The 18,022-nt window shown below is 40.2% G+C and overlaps 1 protein-coding gene across 1 annotated transcript in view; it reads right to left on the bottom strand.

The window, feature by feature from the left end:
• Positions 1 to 18,022, bottom strand: part of SOX6 (SRY-box 6) — a 364,739-nt gene that overhangs the window by 121,994 nt on the left and 224,723 nt on the right. Inside the window, exons 7-9 of the mRNA XM_027852618.1 lie at positions 13,758 to 13,878; positions 2,375 to 2,454; positions 550 to 672 (exon numbers count right to left, since the gene is read on the bottom strand). Coding sequence (XP_027708419.1) covers positions 550 to 672; positions 2,375 to 2,454; positions 13,758 to 13,878 — 324 coding nt within the window. The remainder of the gene's footprint in view (positions 1 to 549; positions 673 to 2,374; positions 2,455 to 13,757; positions 13,879 to 18,022) is intronic.

Genomic DNA, 18,022 nt, shown 5'->3' on the forward strand with positions numbered 1-18,022 from the left:
AAATCAACTGGGGGGTGGCTAGGTGGCGCAGTGGATAGAGCACTGGCCCTGGAGTTAGGAGGACCTGAGTTCAAATCCGGCCTCAGACATATAACACTTAATAGCTATGTGACCCTGGGCAAGTCACTTAACCCCATTGCCTAGCAAAAAAAAAGAAAAAAAAAAGAAAAACAAAAAAAGAAAATCAGCTGGGACAGTACATGTGGAACATGTTTGAAAATATACAAAACAAGGCAGGGGGGTGGGGACCAAGGGGAAAGAAAAGGGAAGGGGAAAGGAGACAAAGTTGAGACTTAATTTATAGAAATGGAACCTGACACTGAACCACAAATGAATACCTCTGGGAACCTTGCTTGGATTCTCTTTGTTTGTTTGTTTTTCTGTAAAGGCGAGATAGCAACCTGTAAGGTCTCCTTAGGGAGAAAGGGAGTGAGCCTGAGGAATCCTCACCTGATGTGCTCCCCTGGTCCCCACTTTCAGAGAGAGCTGGGAGTATGTTGGAACAAACAACATCCCCACCCACAGAAGCATCAATGGAAGCATTCATACCTCAATCTTTTTGTGGTTGTAAGACTGGCCACCACCATGTTCAAAGGTATCCAAATTCCTGCCATAACGTTCACTTAGGCCCTTTAGTCTTGGGCTAATTTGTGGGTGGGAGGCATGCCCTTTCTGTTTAGTAGCGTAGCCAACAAAAGAAAACAAACAAACACTCTGTCAGAACCCGAGACACAAAACCAGGCATTTCTCAACTTGGGGCAATGACCACACCAATGAGGGACAAACTGAGGCCCCTTTTCTCTTAGAGAAACCCCAGTGGCCTACAGATCAAACCAAGGGCTTGGGCTTTTACTTTCGCTTGGGGCAAACTGATACATTCGAATAAAGATATTTTGATGGACCAGAGCTACAGAGGCACAAGAACAGAGGCATTCTTATATACTGACTATGTCTCCTGTAGCAAACAGGACAGCAGGGAAGCAATGTCCCTCACAGGCATGGGACAAGTGACTTTGTCTGAGTGGGGAATTTGCTTCATCTGCACAGATCACAACCCATCCATGACTTTTTAATCAAGCCTTAGATAGTTATTTGAGGCAAACAGAAGTTAAGTGACTTGCCCAAGGTCACATAGCTGGTAAGTGTTAGAGGTAGGGTGTGAAATCAAATCATTCTGACTCAAAGCCCAAAACTCTAACCCCTCACAATCTTGCCATTATACATCATGAGTTGTTTGCTTCCGTATCCCTCCCTCTCTTACAATTTTCAACGGCTACAGGAAGTTGTTGATTGGCAAAATTGGGTATGGGGGAGTAGGGAAGGGAAGAAGGGAGAAAGCAAGAGGGACATGGAGTACAGTTGAGAGAGGTGTTGAGGTGGAGCCTTTACAAAGTGCTTCTATATTGTTTGGCTTGGCCACACAAAAATAAACTACAAAGTGATTTTGTTGTTGTCATTGTTGTGAAACTGTTTGTTCCAGTTTTTCGTTTTTGAGGTTGAAACCAGCCGTAGTCTTCAGGTGTAATATTTCTAATTCTAAATACTTTATAGTTATTTTTGGCAGTCTTATAGTTGTGTTTTTAGCTGTAAAAACATATCTCCCAATGAAAAACTAATTTTTTTAAGAGCACTGGAGTTAGAAAAGCATAGATGTGACTGAAGCCATCCCCTTATTTTACAAATGGCGCAACTGATGCTCAGAGGGGAAAAGGGGCTTACTAAAGGTCACACAGGGAGTAAGTGGCAAAGATAGGACCTGAGGATTATTTGCTTAATGCTTAAATCATTCTCTCTCTGAATAACTTCATGATTGAAGGCAAGTAATTGGACCAAGACCACAGGCCCTAGTTCAGATCCCAGCACTGGGAAGGTTGAGACTACACAAATGCAGACAGAGTCTTCTTAAAGCTCTTAGGTTGGTTAGTTATGAAGCCATGAGGGAGAAAGAGCCCTTCCCTCCCTCTATAAGGTGCACAAGGTAAAATACACAATCAATGGATTCTGCTTTGACGCCTGTGGGAAAAAAAGGCTATTTGGGGCAGAAAAGATTTTGATAAAAAATGAAATTCAGGGGAGGTTAAACTGAACATATCTAAAGACAATTGGGCATACATTCACTAATAACTATTGACTCACTTGCTCTGTAATACGTGAGACTAAGTCATCATGTCATTTTCCCCCCTTTTAAAATACTGAAGTTGGCAGCCGACAATCCTATTTGCAGTATGGTAAGTACATAAGGTGTTAATCCTTCTGGGTTATGCTTAAAAAATTATTTAACATTCAGGCCATTATTTAGCATACAGCTGGTTAGCAGTTTTCCACTAAAGTGTTGGCTGGTGGCCCACAATTTTTTTTTTATTTTGGCACATACCTGGAGCTGTAAAGGGCTCAGTCCAGAAGCAGCAGCAGCTGCCATTGTTGATGGAATGAACTGTACGGGGTAGTTATCACCTGTCGGAGAGAACAATGCATACAGGTTTAGACAATGAGCAGAGAATCGCAGCAGACAAGTACAAACAGGGTCTTCACGTTGCTTGGGCTCTACAGCACTGCTCTAAGCCCAAACATCTGCAGAAACAAAAGACTGAGTTGGGCACAGACTTGTAGTGTTACCTTGGAACTTTCCCTAAGCGAGATTGCTAGTAGGCAAACTGGCAACGCATAAATGTGATGGGAAAGAGAAAAAAATTAAATGTGCAATTCAAGCATGTTCTCTCCATTACGAATCATGTAATACATCATTTTTGAGGAGTACAAAAATATCTTGAAGCCAACTCAACACTCAGTGCACCAAAGATATGTACAGGCTTTTTCTATTAGAGCTGCAAACGGCTTAGGGAAACATCCTGGCTCTGGAGGCAAAACATGGCATTAGCGCCCAAGAAAGAAGATGAAATGGGGAGCTTCCCAAGTACCCCTGAGTTGGGGGTGTGAAAGGAAGGCAGACAGAGATACAGACAGAGACAGAGACAGAGGGAGAAAGCGAGAGAGAGGGGAGACACTTAGAAAGAGAAAAGAGAAACAGAGAAAGAGAGAGAGAAGTCATCCTAATCCAATAGTGGGAACTGAATAGCACAATCTCAGCCACCAGCTTTCTGGAGAACGTCTTATTTTCCAGGCCCTCCCTAGGAGTTAAAGGACCATGAAGATCAAAGAGATTCATAGGATGTTGGCATGGGAATAAAGCTTAGGACACCATCTCATTCAGCTCCCTCATTTTACAGATGAGGAAACTGAGACCTGGAAAGGGAAAATGGTTTCCCAAACATCATACAATGTTGATAACAGAATGGAGACTAGTATCATACTTTAAAAAAAAAAGAAACTAACTAGATCTCCCAAAAGAAATTAATTTCATTGATAAAAATCTCCCTATTGTACAGCCACTAGTAGCCTTGTTCATTCATTCAGCAAATATATATCAGTATGATGAAATGGACAGAGAGTTGGCCATGGAGACAGGAAGAATCTGGCAGGGTCAAGTACCGCATTTGACACATCTTGGCCATGTGACCTTAGACAATTCCCTCTATCCTCTCCATCCTCCGGACAACTCCCTAAGACTCAAGGTTGCAGAGATGTTTCAGATGTACGCTGGCAGGAGCCTCATCACCAGGAAGCCCACTAACTAGCCCAATGAAATCACAGGTGCATTTCCTCTCCCCTATTCTCTACTCTTTGCCAGCCTTTGTATCATGGATTTGGGTATACAAAGACAAAAAATAAAAAACACACACACCATATTTCCTGTCCTCAAGAAGCTTATATTCTATCAGAAGGAAAATAACACGTAGAGATAAGGAGATAAGATGGATCTGTAATTTCATCACTGGAGGCAGTTTCCTGGTAAGAAATTCCCTCCACCGATTCATAATGGCAATGGCGATACAAGTTAGAGTCTTAGAGAATTGGCCTGGAGGCCCAGGGAGATTGTGACTTGGTCCAAGGTCCCAGAGCCAGTATATGTAAGAGGCAGGACTTTTACCTAGTGCTTCCTGACCTCAAGGCCATCCCGTTATCTCTCATAGACAGATAATTAGCATATAGAAAATAAATATAAAGTAAATATGAAATAATATTAAGAGGATAGTATTAACAACAAGATGGGGGAGTGAGATCAGAAGGTGAGACCCAAATCTACAATCACACTCATCACAATACTAACTCCTAAGAATATTATTATTACTAAAAGAAAACCAACTATCGGCCACTTTGCAACCAGGCAAATCATAGAAACCCCAAATGCCATGATGCCTAGATCAAGTACTCCCGTGGTAAAGTAACCCTGTCCAGTTATTTGGTATTAACCTTCCCTGGCACAGAATCATGACCACTCTGACACTTTACAAATATAATATGGCAATAATTTAATAAAATCAGACCAAATTTTCCCCAGAAATGAGGTAACCTGTTGGAGCTTATCTGTTGTGCTCCAGGATGTATGCTGACCCCAGAGTCCGAGGCCCCAGGCTCAAATCCATGCTCTGAAACTTATTGTGTGATCTTGGGCAAATCAGTTAGCCTCTCTAGACCTCGGTTTCCTCATCTGCAAAATGACAAGGTTGGACTCCATGACTTCTAAGTCCCCTTTCAGTTTTTAAGTCTTTGATCCCGTCATGAGGCTATGAGTAAGTGTAGGGCATAGGCAAATATTAATGCTAAATCTCAGTAAATTAGTCATCCAGCTCTATGAACAATCTTCAAAAGGGGGGTGACTTCAGGGACCTCTGCCTCCCAGGGTTACCAGGGTGGCCTGAAGACACAAGAACCACTAGCAAGGACTTTACTGGGGGCAGGGGGACCTGTAAACAAAAATTAATACACTGATGGAGAAATTACCCAATAACAGTGATTTAATGGAGTATCACTTTGGCTCTAGCTCCTTATTTAAAGTCAGTGTTATGTACTGTCTCTAGGCTACATTTTAATAGGCTGTTCTTCTGCACATTTTTGACATTTATAATAATCAAGCTGTTTTGCATGAACTTTTTCACATTGAATGCAGAATGCAATAATGAAGATGGAATGTGGAGGGATCCCAAGGAATGGATCGAGGGCCATTCAAAGGTTAGAAATATCCATTTAAATTTCTGTACCTGAAACCTTCCTGGATTTCCTGAATCCCAAGAACTAGTTCACTCTGCTTGCCACATGAAGAGCTACTCAGCTGACCCAATGGAAATGTTAAGTTGCTTTCACTTTTTAACAAATTGTGAGCTTCTAATCCACACGGTCTCTTTGCATCATATCCATAATACCTCATCAGACCATTGAGCACAGTGTGTGCTTGTACACAGTCCAGTAACAATTGGCTTCTGATTGCATATGGAGCTAAGCGACAATGCACTCACTAACACTATATTGTGCCAGTCTCCTATGGAGCAATGTTCAAAATATCGGATCTTGCTTTTCCCCCTTCCATGAGGTTGATTTTAGCTCGCAGTGTTATGTGGGGGTGGTATGCTATATTTTTTTCTTTAAACAGATAACAAGATCAAATTATTTTTTATAGTAAATGATTGTCGCTTGATGCTTAAATAATTCTACTGATCTCCTTAATATTTAAGCTAAATTATTTGAAGAAAGAATACGCTAATCTAAGTTAAATCATGTTTCTTTGGTCAATATTTTACCAGGTTAAAAAACATCACAAAGATGCTGAATTAATGATGCTTTAAATAGGAAAAAAAAATCGCCATTCAAACTATCAGCATGGACGGCTCCCGGAACATTCGGGCTGTGCTTTCTTTAAATATCATGCATTATTCATCCTTGCTCCACACTGCACTGCAATTCCTCCCTCCCCCCCCCTTTGGTAAGTTTAATACCAGTTGCCGTATTTGTACTAAAACATTTTCCATGTCAAATATATTTTTTAAAAAATCAAACTCTAAAAGAATTCCCCACGGCACTCCTTTCTCATAACTGTCATGCTTCTATGGTTGGAAATAGCTGCACGGTAGGATTTTGTGGGGAGTTCCCCCCCTTGGTGTGTGTGTGTGTGTGTGTGTGTGTGTGTGTGTGTGTGTTTTACAGTTTTGGGTTTGGCAGTTAATTTATTAGTATCTCTGCCACACCCTGTAGTATTCTCCAGCTCACCTGCTGGCTACAAATAGCTTTCCTTCTACTACTGACAAGCATCATTTTTAAAAATGTCTTTTAACCTTTCCTGTGGGTTGATTCTATGCATCTGAATGTAATCTGTAGAAGGTCATTTCCCAGGGCCATGCTATTGTATCAATACAAAAAAGGAAAAGTTAATACACCTGAGTTAACAGAGTACACTGCTAACATAGGACAGCTAAGAGAAGGGGGGGAAAGTAGATATGGGGCAGGAACAAAAGGAGGGAGGGGACAGGGAGGGCAGAGAGGGAAGAATATGGGCAAATGTGGAGAGAAGCAAAAAAGGAGGAGGGCGAAGAGAGGGCTGGAGGAGAGATACAAAGGTGGGCAGAAGAGGAAAGAGGAAGAAGAGATAAGGGAAAAGGGAAAGGAAAGAAGAGAAAGGAGAAGGGTGAAACAGAGAAGGAGAGGAAAAACGGGAGAGGGAGGGGGAGAGAGAGAGAGAGAGACAGAATGCTTGTTTTAAAAAAGTGAGCTCTGAGGGTATAAGGTTTAAATTTTTAATTACAGAAGGTACATGCTTTCCCCTCTAATTTTCTCAGTGCAGGCAGGAGTTGATCAAGAAAGCTCTCACTAGCTGACTTGGCAAGAAATCAGTCAACATGTTGTAGCAATTTTTTTCAAATTTGTTTCTGGATTTGAAATGCTTGCGTGAGGACCCATTCTTCTTAAATATGTACAAAAGACATGAAGCATGTTGGAACAGGTTAGCTTGAGGTTCCGGTATAATCTGGCCTTTGCTACCTGAAGTGGAAGAAGAATGCCTCTGAAATCCAAGGAACACAACAATGCCCATTCCATAACCTGACCTCTTGAGCCTCGCAGCTCTGGCCATTGTCTGCTAATATCTGGAGGCTACTGGAAAGCTTTTTTTTTTTAAAATGATATTTAAAACTCGTGGAAGGCTACACCCAGTTTTAAAACTTTCAGGTATTCTATAAGAATAGGGGCATTTCAGAGAAAGCAGCATGCCCTGGATGAGAAGCAAAAGAGTTCCTAATTTTTCATAGAAATTTCAATGAAGCTAGGCTCAGCAGACCCCATAAACAAAAGGAAGGGAACTGTACTGAGACGCTAGAACTCTTTAGGTTCAGCAAGGCTACCTACCTCTTACAAGAATATTCTTCTCTATTTCTGTTCAATGTCAGGTAAATGTTTGACTCTTGGAATAAAGCCAAAAGTCCCCAAAGGCAAAATTTAGCCCATTCTCTTCAGTTTGACTAAAGCTTTCTTTTTCCTACCCTGAAATACAAGGGATTTGGCTCATTCTTTCTCTCCCCTGCCCCCCTGAGATTACCACTGTAGGGGCTCTGACTGTTTGGAAACATTTATAGAAGTGAGTGGGGAGAACAGAGAAAATACGAAATTGGAGAAGCCTACCACTGGGGGCTCTTCTACAGCAGTTCCCGACTCATGTATGACTCATATGTGATCCATACTCATGGATGAAGGCATGTGTGCTTCATCAATGGAAAGAGCCCTAGCCTGGGAATAAGTATAACAACTGGCCATTTATATGACACTATAAGATTTACAGAGACCTATATGTACTTTGAATCCAATAAGGGACAGGGAAATAGAAAAAAAATTAAAAGTTTAAACCTGGGTTCTAAAAAGTAACTCAGAAAAAAATTCAACTCCATAAGTACAATATGGGAAAGGCATGGAGAGGCAAAGAGTTCAAACTCACTGCATGAATGACTGAAAAAGATCTGTGGCTTTTGGGGTACTACTATAAGCTTGATATGAATCAATAGTCAATTGTGGCAGCCAAAAAAACTGAGATCTTAGGCTACTTTGAGAGCTATAGTATCCAAAATGAAAAAAAAGATCATCCTACTGTCCCCATGTCCTCATCAAACTCTGAAATATTGTGTTCTGTTCAAGGCACCATGTTAGAACAAACTTTGGTGGGCTGGACTGTGTCCAGAGGAAGATCATTATGACAATGATGATGAAGATCAAGACCATACTATACACAGAGTTGTTGAAGGGACTAAGAATGCCCAGACTAGAGAAAATAAAAATAGAAGAGTTCAGAATGGCTTTCTTTAAAATCTGAAAGATGGTAATGTGGAGATGAATTAGAAGTTTTCATTTTTGCTCCAGAGGGCAGGACTTGAAGCAACAGATTTAAGTTGCAGATGTTGGTTTAATGCAAGGGGGAAAATATTAATTAGAGCGATCAAAAAAATAGAATGGGCTGCCTCTGAGACAGTCGTTCTCTCTCACTGAGGTATTCAAGACTGGATAATTACCTGTCAGTCCTCTGAGATGCCTTCAGCGCTGTGATTCTATGAACTGATTCTTGACTCACCACTGACTTGCTCTTTAACCTTAACACAAATCCCTTCCACTCTCTATGTTTCAGTTTCTTTTGTTTGTCAAATGAAAGGATTGAACTAGATGATTTCAATGTCTCTTCCAATTTTACTCTTCAGAGAGTGATGTCAGCTGTCCACTTGGAAAAGTGGAAAAATTGAGTAGATACTCCCAGCTCCCTCACTGGATATTGAATTGAGACACTGGGGCCTAGATGACTGGAGTATAGACTAAAAGAACCTGAAAGCCAAACAAAACCTCAGAGGCATTCTGATTCAACCACAACCTTAGCAGTAGTTAGCTCTACAGGATTTTCAATAAGCAGCCAACAAGTTTCTGATTGAAGACCTCTAATAATAGAAAACCTACTACCTCCTCAAAACAAAACATTCCACATCTGAACAACTCCATTGTTAGGAAGGCCAATTCAAACTCAAAATATTTGTGAAGGACCCTGTCCACCTTAGAGAAAGGCAGTGTACCACTACAAAGTAATGTCTCCTTTCCTTAAATGTAATGTCTTAATCATGATCAAGATTCTATTTGTTTGACACTGACAAATTTGGACACACCATGTCACACACATCCTGCTAGGAAATCGATGACTGCACATTTTCAAGTTAACAAGCAAATTGCTGCTCCCTCTGCACTTTGTGGGTATGGCATTGTCAGTTTGGATTTTGCCTTGAGAAAAGGTGACCAGCAGCATGGACCAGTGGGTAGCAGAAATAGCATTCATCATTCTCACCAGAACAACAAACCAAAAATAACAAACAAAAAACAAAAAACCAACAACCAAAAACACCTAAGACCCATCCTGCATCTCATCAGGTCAGAATAAAGGTATTCTTTAGAATGCCAGTAAAGGTGTTCTTAATCTTGGTATTAATCTCTGCCTGGTATAACTACTTCTGGAGTATTGTGTTCAGTTCTGGGCACATTCTAGGAAATAAATTGCTGGGGAGTATCCAGAGGAGGGCTACGATGACAAAAAGACTCAAGAGCAAGACATATGACAATGTGTTGAAGAGAATGGGGATGCTTAGGCTTAGTGGGGACATGATAACTATTGAATACATGAAGAATCTGAAAGGTTGTATCACATGAAAGATTAACCTATTCTGCCTGGCCTTGGAGGACAGAACCAAAAACCACCTTTAGAAGTTACCAAGAGGCAAATTTAGGATTAATGTAAAGAAAATGTCTTAACAATTAGAGCTCTCCAAGAGTGTGATGGGTTGCCCTTTTCATCCCTCAATCTATTATCTTATGATCCTAGGTAATGACTTGTGGGTTAGGTCTTATACTCTGTTGGTATTCTATTTACATAGGCACCTCTACTTGCTGCCTGATTGAAGAAGTGAATCCTTAAAAAGCATTACAGCTAAAGCCAAAGAGGTCAATTCTCTGAAGACTCCCAAAATGGCATTACCCAAAGGCCACATTCCCACCAGTCTACCACATTTAGACAAGTTTACTGCATTCTGAACACGTAACCTTGTGCATTAGATCTAGCTATTTAGATTTGTTTTTTCCTTACACTAAGCTATGGGTTCCAAGAGGGGAACAGCCCAAGTACTTGGCATAGTGTTCTGCATCTTCTGTTATACTGTGCTGTGTTGTATTATACTACATTGCATTGTATTGTATATGGTTGTGTTACATTGTATTGGAGTATGAGTCTCTCTCCTGTTAAGATTAATATTTAAATGATGGAAAACCACAGAGTTTGAGAGGAAGTTCCCATGAAGCCTTCCTTCCACTTTAGAAAGAAGAAATGCCCAAAGTTGCACATTACTCTGATCTAGCCTTTTCTCATTGAAAAAAAAGATAACCGTCTCTACAGCCATGGCCAAACCATGATCTCTAAGCCCTTGGATTAGATAGGCAGGAAGGAGCACAAAATGAGGCCTTCTCCAAAGGACAGCCATTTATTTCTCAATGAACAAAGGCCAAGGAGGCTCTCAATGACACTCTTCCTGGAGAGAGCATAAGGGGAAATTTAAATGAATGTTTTTGTTTTGTGGTCTCTGAAATACTGTTTTTGGATGATTAAGTCACTATCTCACATGCATTTCAAGTGACTTGCAAAGGGGTCTCTTTTGACCCCTTCGCAATAGTAGTGTCTTTTTCCAACCCACCCTTCTAAGGCATAATTCCCTCCTTCTGCCATTGACCCTCCACTTCATGCCATTACCATCTTTTTAAATCCTCCATCTTTTAAGACTCAGGCACCAGCTCTTCAAGGAATTGGTTCCTGCTCCCACAAATCTGAAAGTATCCTTCTTTCCTAAGATCTCACATAGCACTTTATCTGTAGGCCTCCTTATCTTGAATTTTCTACTCTAGCTGAGGAGTCCTTTGTCTTACCTCCCCTGCTAGACTAGGGGACCCTTGAGGATAAGAACTGCATGTTGTTTATTTCTGTATGAACCATAGAAAAGCTGTACAAATGTTAGAATTTGTTGTTCTGTTTATTTAATTTTCAGGTTTAACATTTTTGGCCTCATTCCTTGCTGAAGAAAATCTTGCTAACATGTCTGAGTCTATGTTCTTGCCTTAGTAAGCAAAGCCTAATGTGTATAATTAAATCTTTGATTGCTGATGGTCATAGTCATAGAATCTTACGAGTTACAATGGTCCTAAAGGATATCTAGTCTATTTCTTACACAAAAACTATTTCTTACACAAAAAAATACTATAGAGGATTCCCTCTATAGTATTCCCAATTAGTAGTTATCCACTTCAAGACTTCTAGTGATGAACTCACTCCCTATGGAGAGAGCTCATGTTTAGGTAATCTGAAATCTGTCCCCCTATAACTTGAACACAGTGCTCTAGTCCTGCCCTCTGGGGCTATGAAGAGCAATTCTAATCCCTCTCCATATGAAAACCTACCAAATATTTGAAGACAACTATCATGCCTGCCCAACCTGCCACCTTCTCTTCTCTAGGCTAAATGTTCCCAGTTCTTTAAACCAGTCCTCCTTTGGCATGGTTTCTAGGTAACCCACCATTGCATATGCTTCTGTTTTGTCAATAACCTCCTAAATATGGCACCCAAAACCATGGCTTACATTTCAATAGTTCTTTAAAGTTTAAAACCCACTTTCACTAAAAACAACCTCCTATTCAGATAGGTGATGACAGTGGCCTCTTTCCCACTTTACAGAGAAAGAAACAGTGACTCAGATTGGTTAAGAGGGGCAATGACTTTCCTAAGGTCACACAGAGGTGAGTGGTAGAGTTAGAACTAAAACTCAGGACTCAACATCAATCAAGCCCAGTGGTCTTTCCATTGCCTCTTCCCATTGACTCACATTGCCTCCACATCAAGATTTTACTGTTCTTTTCACATTTATACCTGAATTTTACACAACATAATTTGTAGGCTTTCGCTACAAGTCAGAATTAGAATGCATCATAAAGAGGTATCCAGAATGCTGATATCTTTATCATGTATATTTTGCCAATTCAAGGATCTGTAATGAGTGGTATGACTGCTACTTCTCTTGATGCAGACTGAAACCCTTCTGTAAGCAGGGATTTTAATCCGCTGTTAGCAGGTAGTTTTTTTGTGAGCTGTTTTAATTTTTACAAAAAAAAATCTTCTGATCATTAACTTTTGGGGGATAAGCCCTCCCCAGCTTGAGTGTTATTAATCCTGGGACTGGTACAAGGGTGGCAACTCAGACCCAGGACTAGCTGGGATGTTTTACCTATAGGCAAGGTCATGATTAATGATTGGTTCAGTCCTGACATTAAAGCATCACTGCCACTAGTCAAAGGATAATTTTGGCCATATTATCATTGAATTTTATTCTCACTGGAAGAATATATATCTGTCATCCTTATGATTGGCACCCATGCTATAGGGAATATAGGTCAGAAGGTCAAGGGACACCCATCTTATTTCCTTCCATTCCCCAGGAACCATCAGACCACAGGACTCTGACTCATTCCCAGTCTGAATTTCATTCAAGCCAGAAGTCTAAGAAAGAACTCTGGAAGATTATTTTCAATCTTCTAAGACTACAAGTTCCTTTATTTTTCCATCTCTGTAATCATTCGGGTCTTATCAAACATTCTCTGCTTTCCCTCCAAGACAAGACTTCTCTACTAAATGTAGAACAGTAATCAAAGACAATGAAACAACCCCCATCAACAGTTAAAGAAACAAAATTCCCTGAGTTCATTGATTGATTTTTTTAAAGCTGTTTTGAAATCTTGCCTGAATAAAGGAAGGGCAAAGCAATATGTTTCATATGGTCTTTACATTTAAAAAAAAAAAAAGATAAAACCTGGTGTCTTTGCTCACTTTGTAAACCCCATGATTTATGTCCAAAGAAACTGCTGCACTCAGATTTGGTGGTTAATATATGAAAAAGAGTTTGACACAAAAAATTATTAATGAGTAGAACAAGGTCGCTGCTTCTGGGCTGAGGTCACTTACAAAGAATGCACAAATGAAAATAAGGTTGACTTTTATTTACTTAACTATCTTCTGACGGTGGATTCCTTTGGCAACAGATCTTTAAACATTTAAAGCCCTGTTTACAAGGAGGCTCTGAAAGTAGCTTCAAACCATTATGGCCCTAATTGAATTCCCCAGGAGTCCAGTAAACTCAGAGGAATAAAGAAAGAAATCATAACATTTGCTAAATCATCTCAAAACATATTTCACTGCAAGGTTATGTGACCTGTTTCAAGACTTGGCAATGAATGAGGAGGAGCTCCTGGATGCTTTATTGTTTAGAAAAAAGTCTAAACGTTACCTATTAGTGGCAAGCTAAGTAAATTGTACTAGGTTCTGCTTTTTTCAACAAAAAGAAGACAACAATCAGGGAGGGATAACATCTTCTATTGCATGTGACCCCTCTCCCCTAGGGTAGCAAAACTCTCAGAAAGAGAAGGGGTATTCCATTATAGGCAACTACTGTCTATAGAGGAAACAGTCATAGATGAAAACATCAAATAGTCTCCCTCCAAATGTCGTACCACCCTGTTACAACTGGGAATCCCAAAGACTTCTACCAGGGGACAATACTAAAAATACTAAAAATAGGACTTCTAGGAAGCAAAGCTTTATCTCTTGATCAAAACATAGATTGTTTTCCATATCCAATCAGTCCAACATTCTCTAATAGTCCCTAGCATAACTTGCAGCTAAACTTCTGAACATCGTATTCATTTCCACCCATCTCTTTTTTGAAAAACTACTTCAATGTAGTCTGACTTTCCCAAGCATAAAAGCTGAGTTCTTCTACCAGCATTTCTAAAGTAACTGCAGCAGGTCCCCCTCTGCTTACCTGGTTTGTACGGTATTCCAGAGGGAAAGAGGAATCCCTGTTGGGCAGCTGCAGCTGCCGCCAGTGTCCGCTGGTCGTGTGGAAAAATTGGGATCATGAGCGGAGGCATGTGACCCTGAACCTGCTAAACAGAAGACAGCCTATGATCAGACATAGTGCAAATATGTCTTGACAGGTATTTATTTCCCATTGCTTATAGAGATCCACGTGCTTCCACGGACACTTCTTCCCCTGCCCCTACTCAAATCTGCTCCAAACCCAGGACAGAGACATAACATCACATCCAACCCACCCAATATGGAAACCCAAGGCTGCCAAAGCAGGCAGAGGTGCTAGAGATCATGCAGTCCAGGTTTCCTTAATCTTGAATTCATAAACATTTTTTTTAATCTGGATAACTATTTCATTGAAATTATTTTCTTTTAATTCTATATATTTTATTTTATACATTTAAAAACATTATTCAGAGAAAGATTCCAGATTGTTAATGGGATCTATCACACACACACACACTTTAAGAACCCCTGTTCTAGCCCAATACCTTCGTTTTATACATGACAAAATAGAGGACTCATGAAGAGAGAGAATTCTTACTCTTTTCCTTCCATTTTAGGGAATTAACCACCTTTAGGGACTTATTTTTTCCTTATTAATTTAAGGGGCCCATCTGCTCTACCCCTAAGGTTAACACTCTATTTTAAGTTTATATTAACTATGGCAAGGACTGTTGCAATAGCCATCTTACTGACTTCCCTACCTCTTTCTACTTCCAGTTTGTCACTCACAGGGCTGTGTAAGTCATTTTCCTAACGCATAGGTTCTGACCACCTCTCCTCTCCCCCTAGATTCTAAATTCCATGAAGTCAGCAGCCATGTGCCATTTAAATCTTGCATCTCCCCACCTCACTCCCCAAAAAGATTATGGAGAATACTTTGCACATAGTTGTTAATCAATAAATATTTGTCAGACTGGAATTTGTTGAGAGTTCACTGTACGGCTTTTGCAAGGAAGAAGGGAAAAGTCCAAGTCGATTATTTCAAATTAAGCCAACAAGCAATGCACCTTGCATGTTCCATGCACTGTGCTAAGTGACAGGGATACAAAGAAAAGGCAAATAAATGAATAGATGAGAGACAGAAAGAAAGAGATAAATACATGATAATTTAAAGATAAATAAGTAAATACTGGATAGATAAAAGACAGATAAATACATGATAGGTAAAAGATAGATAAATAAATACATGATAGATAGCTAAAAGATAAATAAATGACAGACAAATAAATACAAGATAGATATAAATAAAAGACAGATCAATAAATACATGATAGATAGCTAAAAGATAAATACATATGACAAACAAATAAATACAAGATAGATATAAATAAAAATAAATACATGCCAGATAGATAAATAAAAGATAGATAAAAGATAAATACATGAAAGATAGATAAAAGATAAACAAATATAAGATAGATAAAAGGTAGAGAAATAAATACAAGAAAGAAAGAAAAAGAAAGGAAGAAAGGAAAAAAAAGAAAGAAAAAAGAAAGACAGGGAAAAAAAGCCCAGAGTCTGGATGTTTTTCCTTCCCATGTGTGGGTATCTTCCTGTCTTGAAATGTGGGGTCAGTGTCCTGGGTTGAGAAATGACGCTCAGTCAGCTGTTTGTTCTGTACTCAAAAGGTAGCATCTCTCCACCTCGGGTAGTTCACTGTACAACCTCACAACAGTACAGGCTTCCTAGAAATCCCTGCCCCCTTCTCCCCGCCTCCCCACCATGCTTCAGATTTAAGACCACCACATCTTGGCTCCCAATTAGACTAATATTCTCTGCTATACACACCTCGGTGTAACATATAAATTGCTTGTCTGTCTAAGCAGTTTTACAGCCCTGTGTACGATCATGTAGCTCAGTAATTATGGAGTTGTATTCAGAGAGCATTTCCGAATAAATCCTACTATATCAAATTTCATTTGACCTTAATAAATGTATCAAAGAGCACAAAAATGCAAAAGGAGAAAATTCTTCACCTTCTATCAGCATTTGTACGCTACATATAAAAAATGAGGGCTGGGGCGGATGAAAACCTGCCTCCTATAATATCTCTGCCTTTTCCCAACTTCTCTCTCTCTCTCTCTCTCTCTCTCTCTCTCTCTCTCTCTCTCTCTCGCTCTCGCTCTCTTTCTCTCTCTTTCTCTCTCTCTCGCTCTCTCTCGCTCTCTCTCTCTCTCTCTGGGACTGGAACCCAGTAGAATCCTTTGGCAAACATTTCTTGTCCTGATGCTGAGTAGCATTATGGGCCAGTTTCGATTCTAGCCTTCAACACCCTGATATCACAGAGTCAGCTTTTAATCTACTTTGATTGAAGAAAAGTAAACATTTAAAGAAACACATATCAAAACTAGGAAGTATTAAAAGGAATTACCAAGTCAAATCAAACAGGGTTTGTGCAGATTTCTTCTCTACTGTGAAAGGGAACCATTTACAGAGTTACCAACGTCACATTTAGAAGGGAGCTTCTAGTCTGACTCCTTAATTTTACAGATGAAGAAACTGAGGCTCTTAGAGGCTAAATGACTTGCTGGAAATCACCCAGGTGCCCCAAGAAAGGACAGAGCTGAGACTCATACCCACGCCTCTTGTCTACAGGTCATCCCATATCCTATTAAAAAGTCAAACTAAATGTCAAAAGTACTCCAACTCCCCCCCTACCCCTTTTAATTCCTAAACTTCTTTTTATTTTTTTTGGTCAGATCCCATATGTTGACCTATGACATTGTTTAAATAGTGCCAAATTTCCTTGTCATATCCCCACTCCTTCCACAATCACTGATGCAGTACAGAAATGCTACTGTGTGTGTCCATAAGGCTTAATTTACCAACAACTTTTCTCTGGGGAAGGCCCAAAGATGTAGGTTAATAAAGGTCAAGGGAAAAATAAACACTTTACAGTATTTTTCTGAATTCATTTCTCAGGAAAATCAACTTCTAATAAAAAGGTCTTTGTGCAATTACTACCTTGCCAGTGGGGCGTGGAAGAAACTAGCTTTCGGCAGCTATTTCTTTCATTTTAGCTGAGGTAAGTAAGCCCTGGCTTTTGACTGTTAGGAGTAACGGCTTGACTTGGTTAAATTGGCGCTGATCCCCCAAGTGCCCATTCCTGGCTTTTAACTCTGTGAAACAATGCTAGTGATGCTGCTGATCAGTCAGGGAGAACCCTAGGGGGGGCGTCTGGAGACCTGGGTTCCAGTCCCAGCATCACTACCTATTAGCTGTGTAAACTTGGGCTTCCATTCAATTTCCTTATCTCTAAAATAAGGGGGAAAGGGAAATCTAAATAACCTTTCAGGTTCCTTTAAGTTTCTGAATCCATAAAGCAAAAGGTATGGGCACATTTGAATGCTATCTGGTAAAAAGTTGGACCAAGTGGATACTTTGTTCCTTCTGGGGAGAACGAAATTCTGAAAAGAGAGGAGCTATAAAAATCATTTCTATACTGTCAACGCTTTGTGGCCAGAGGGAGCCAACCAAGGTTTAAGGTTTCTGTGCTACTGTATAAAGGACAGCTTTCATAGAATCCTAGACTAAAGACTGGAAAGACCCTGGGAAGCTATCTAGTTCAAATCCTTTATTTTTCAGATAAGGAACTTGAGACCCAGAGAAGTCAAAGACTTTGCCCAAGATCACAAAGACATTAAGAGGCAGAGCCAGGATCTGAACCTAAGTATCATACACACTCCTGATACTAGACCGAGGTGCTTTGCTGAAACATGGAATGTGAGAGCTGGCAGGGAGGTTTGGAAATCATGGTGTACGAGAATTGATGAAAGGCAGAAGGATGGTTAGAGGACTTGGGGGTGGAGGGAAGAAAAGGGGTATGATCACTGTCTTCAAATATTTGAAAGACTGTCATGTGGAGGAGGGAAGACCACTGACCTTTGACCCATAAAAGCCTGAATTCAAATCCCAGCTTTGCTCCACTCTAGCTCTCTGAACCTGAGCAAGTCACTTTCTCCTGAGGTCAGTCTTCTCACCCATAAAATCACAGGCCCGAATGAGATAACCTCTGATGTCCTTTCCAGGCAGCCAGGTGGTACCGTAGATAGAGTACCAGACCTGGAGTCAGGAAGACCTGAGTTCACATCTGGCCTCAGGTATTTATTAAGCTGTGTGACACTGGGTGGGCCATTTAACCTTGTTTGCCTCAGTTTTCTCATCTGTAAACTGAGCTGGAGAAGGAAATGGCAAACCACTCCAAGGGGG

The sequence above is a fragment of the Vombatus ursinus genome, unplaced genomic scaffold (assembly GCF_900497805.2).
Source record: "Vombatus ursinus unplaced genomic scaffold, bare-nosed wombat genome assembly UNPS02009770.1, whole genome shotgun sequence".
Lineage (NCBI taxonomy): Eukaryota > Metazoa > Chordata > Mammalia > Diprotodontia > Vombatidae > Vombatus > Vombatus ursinus.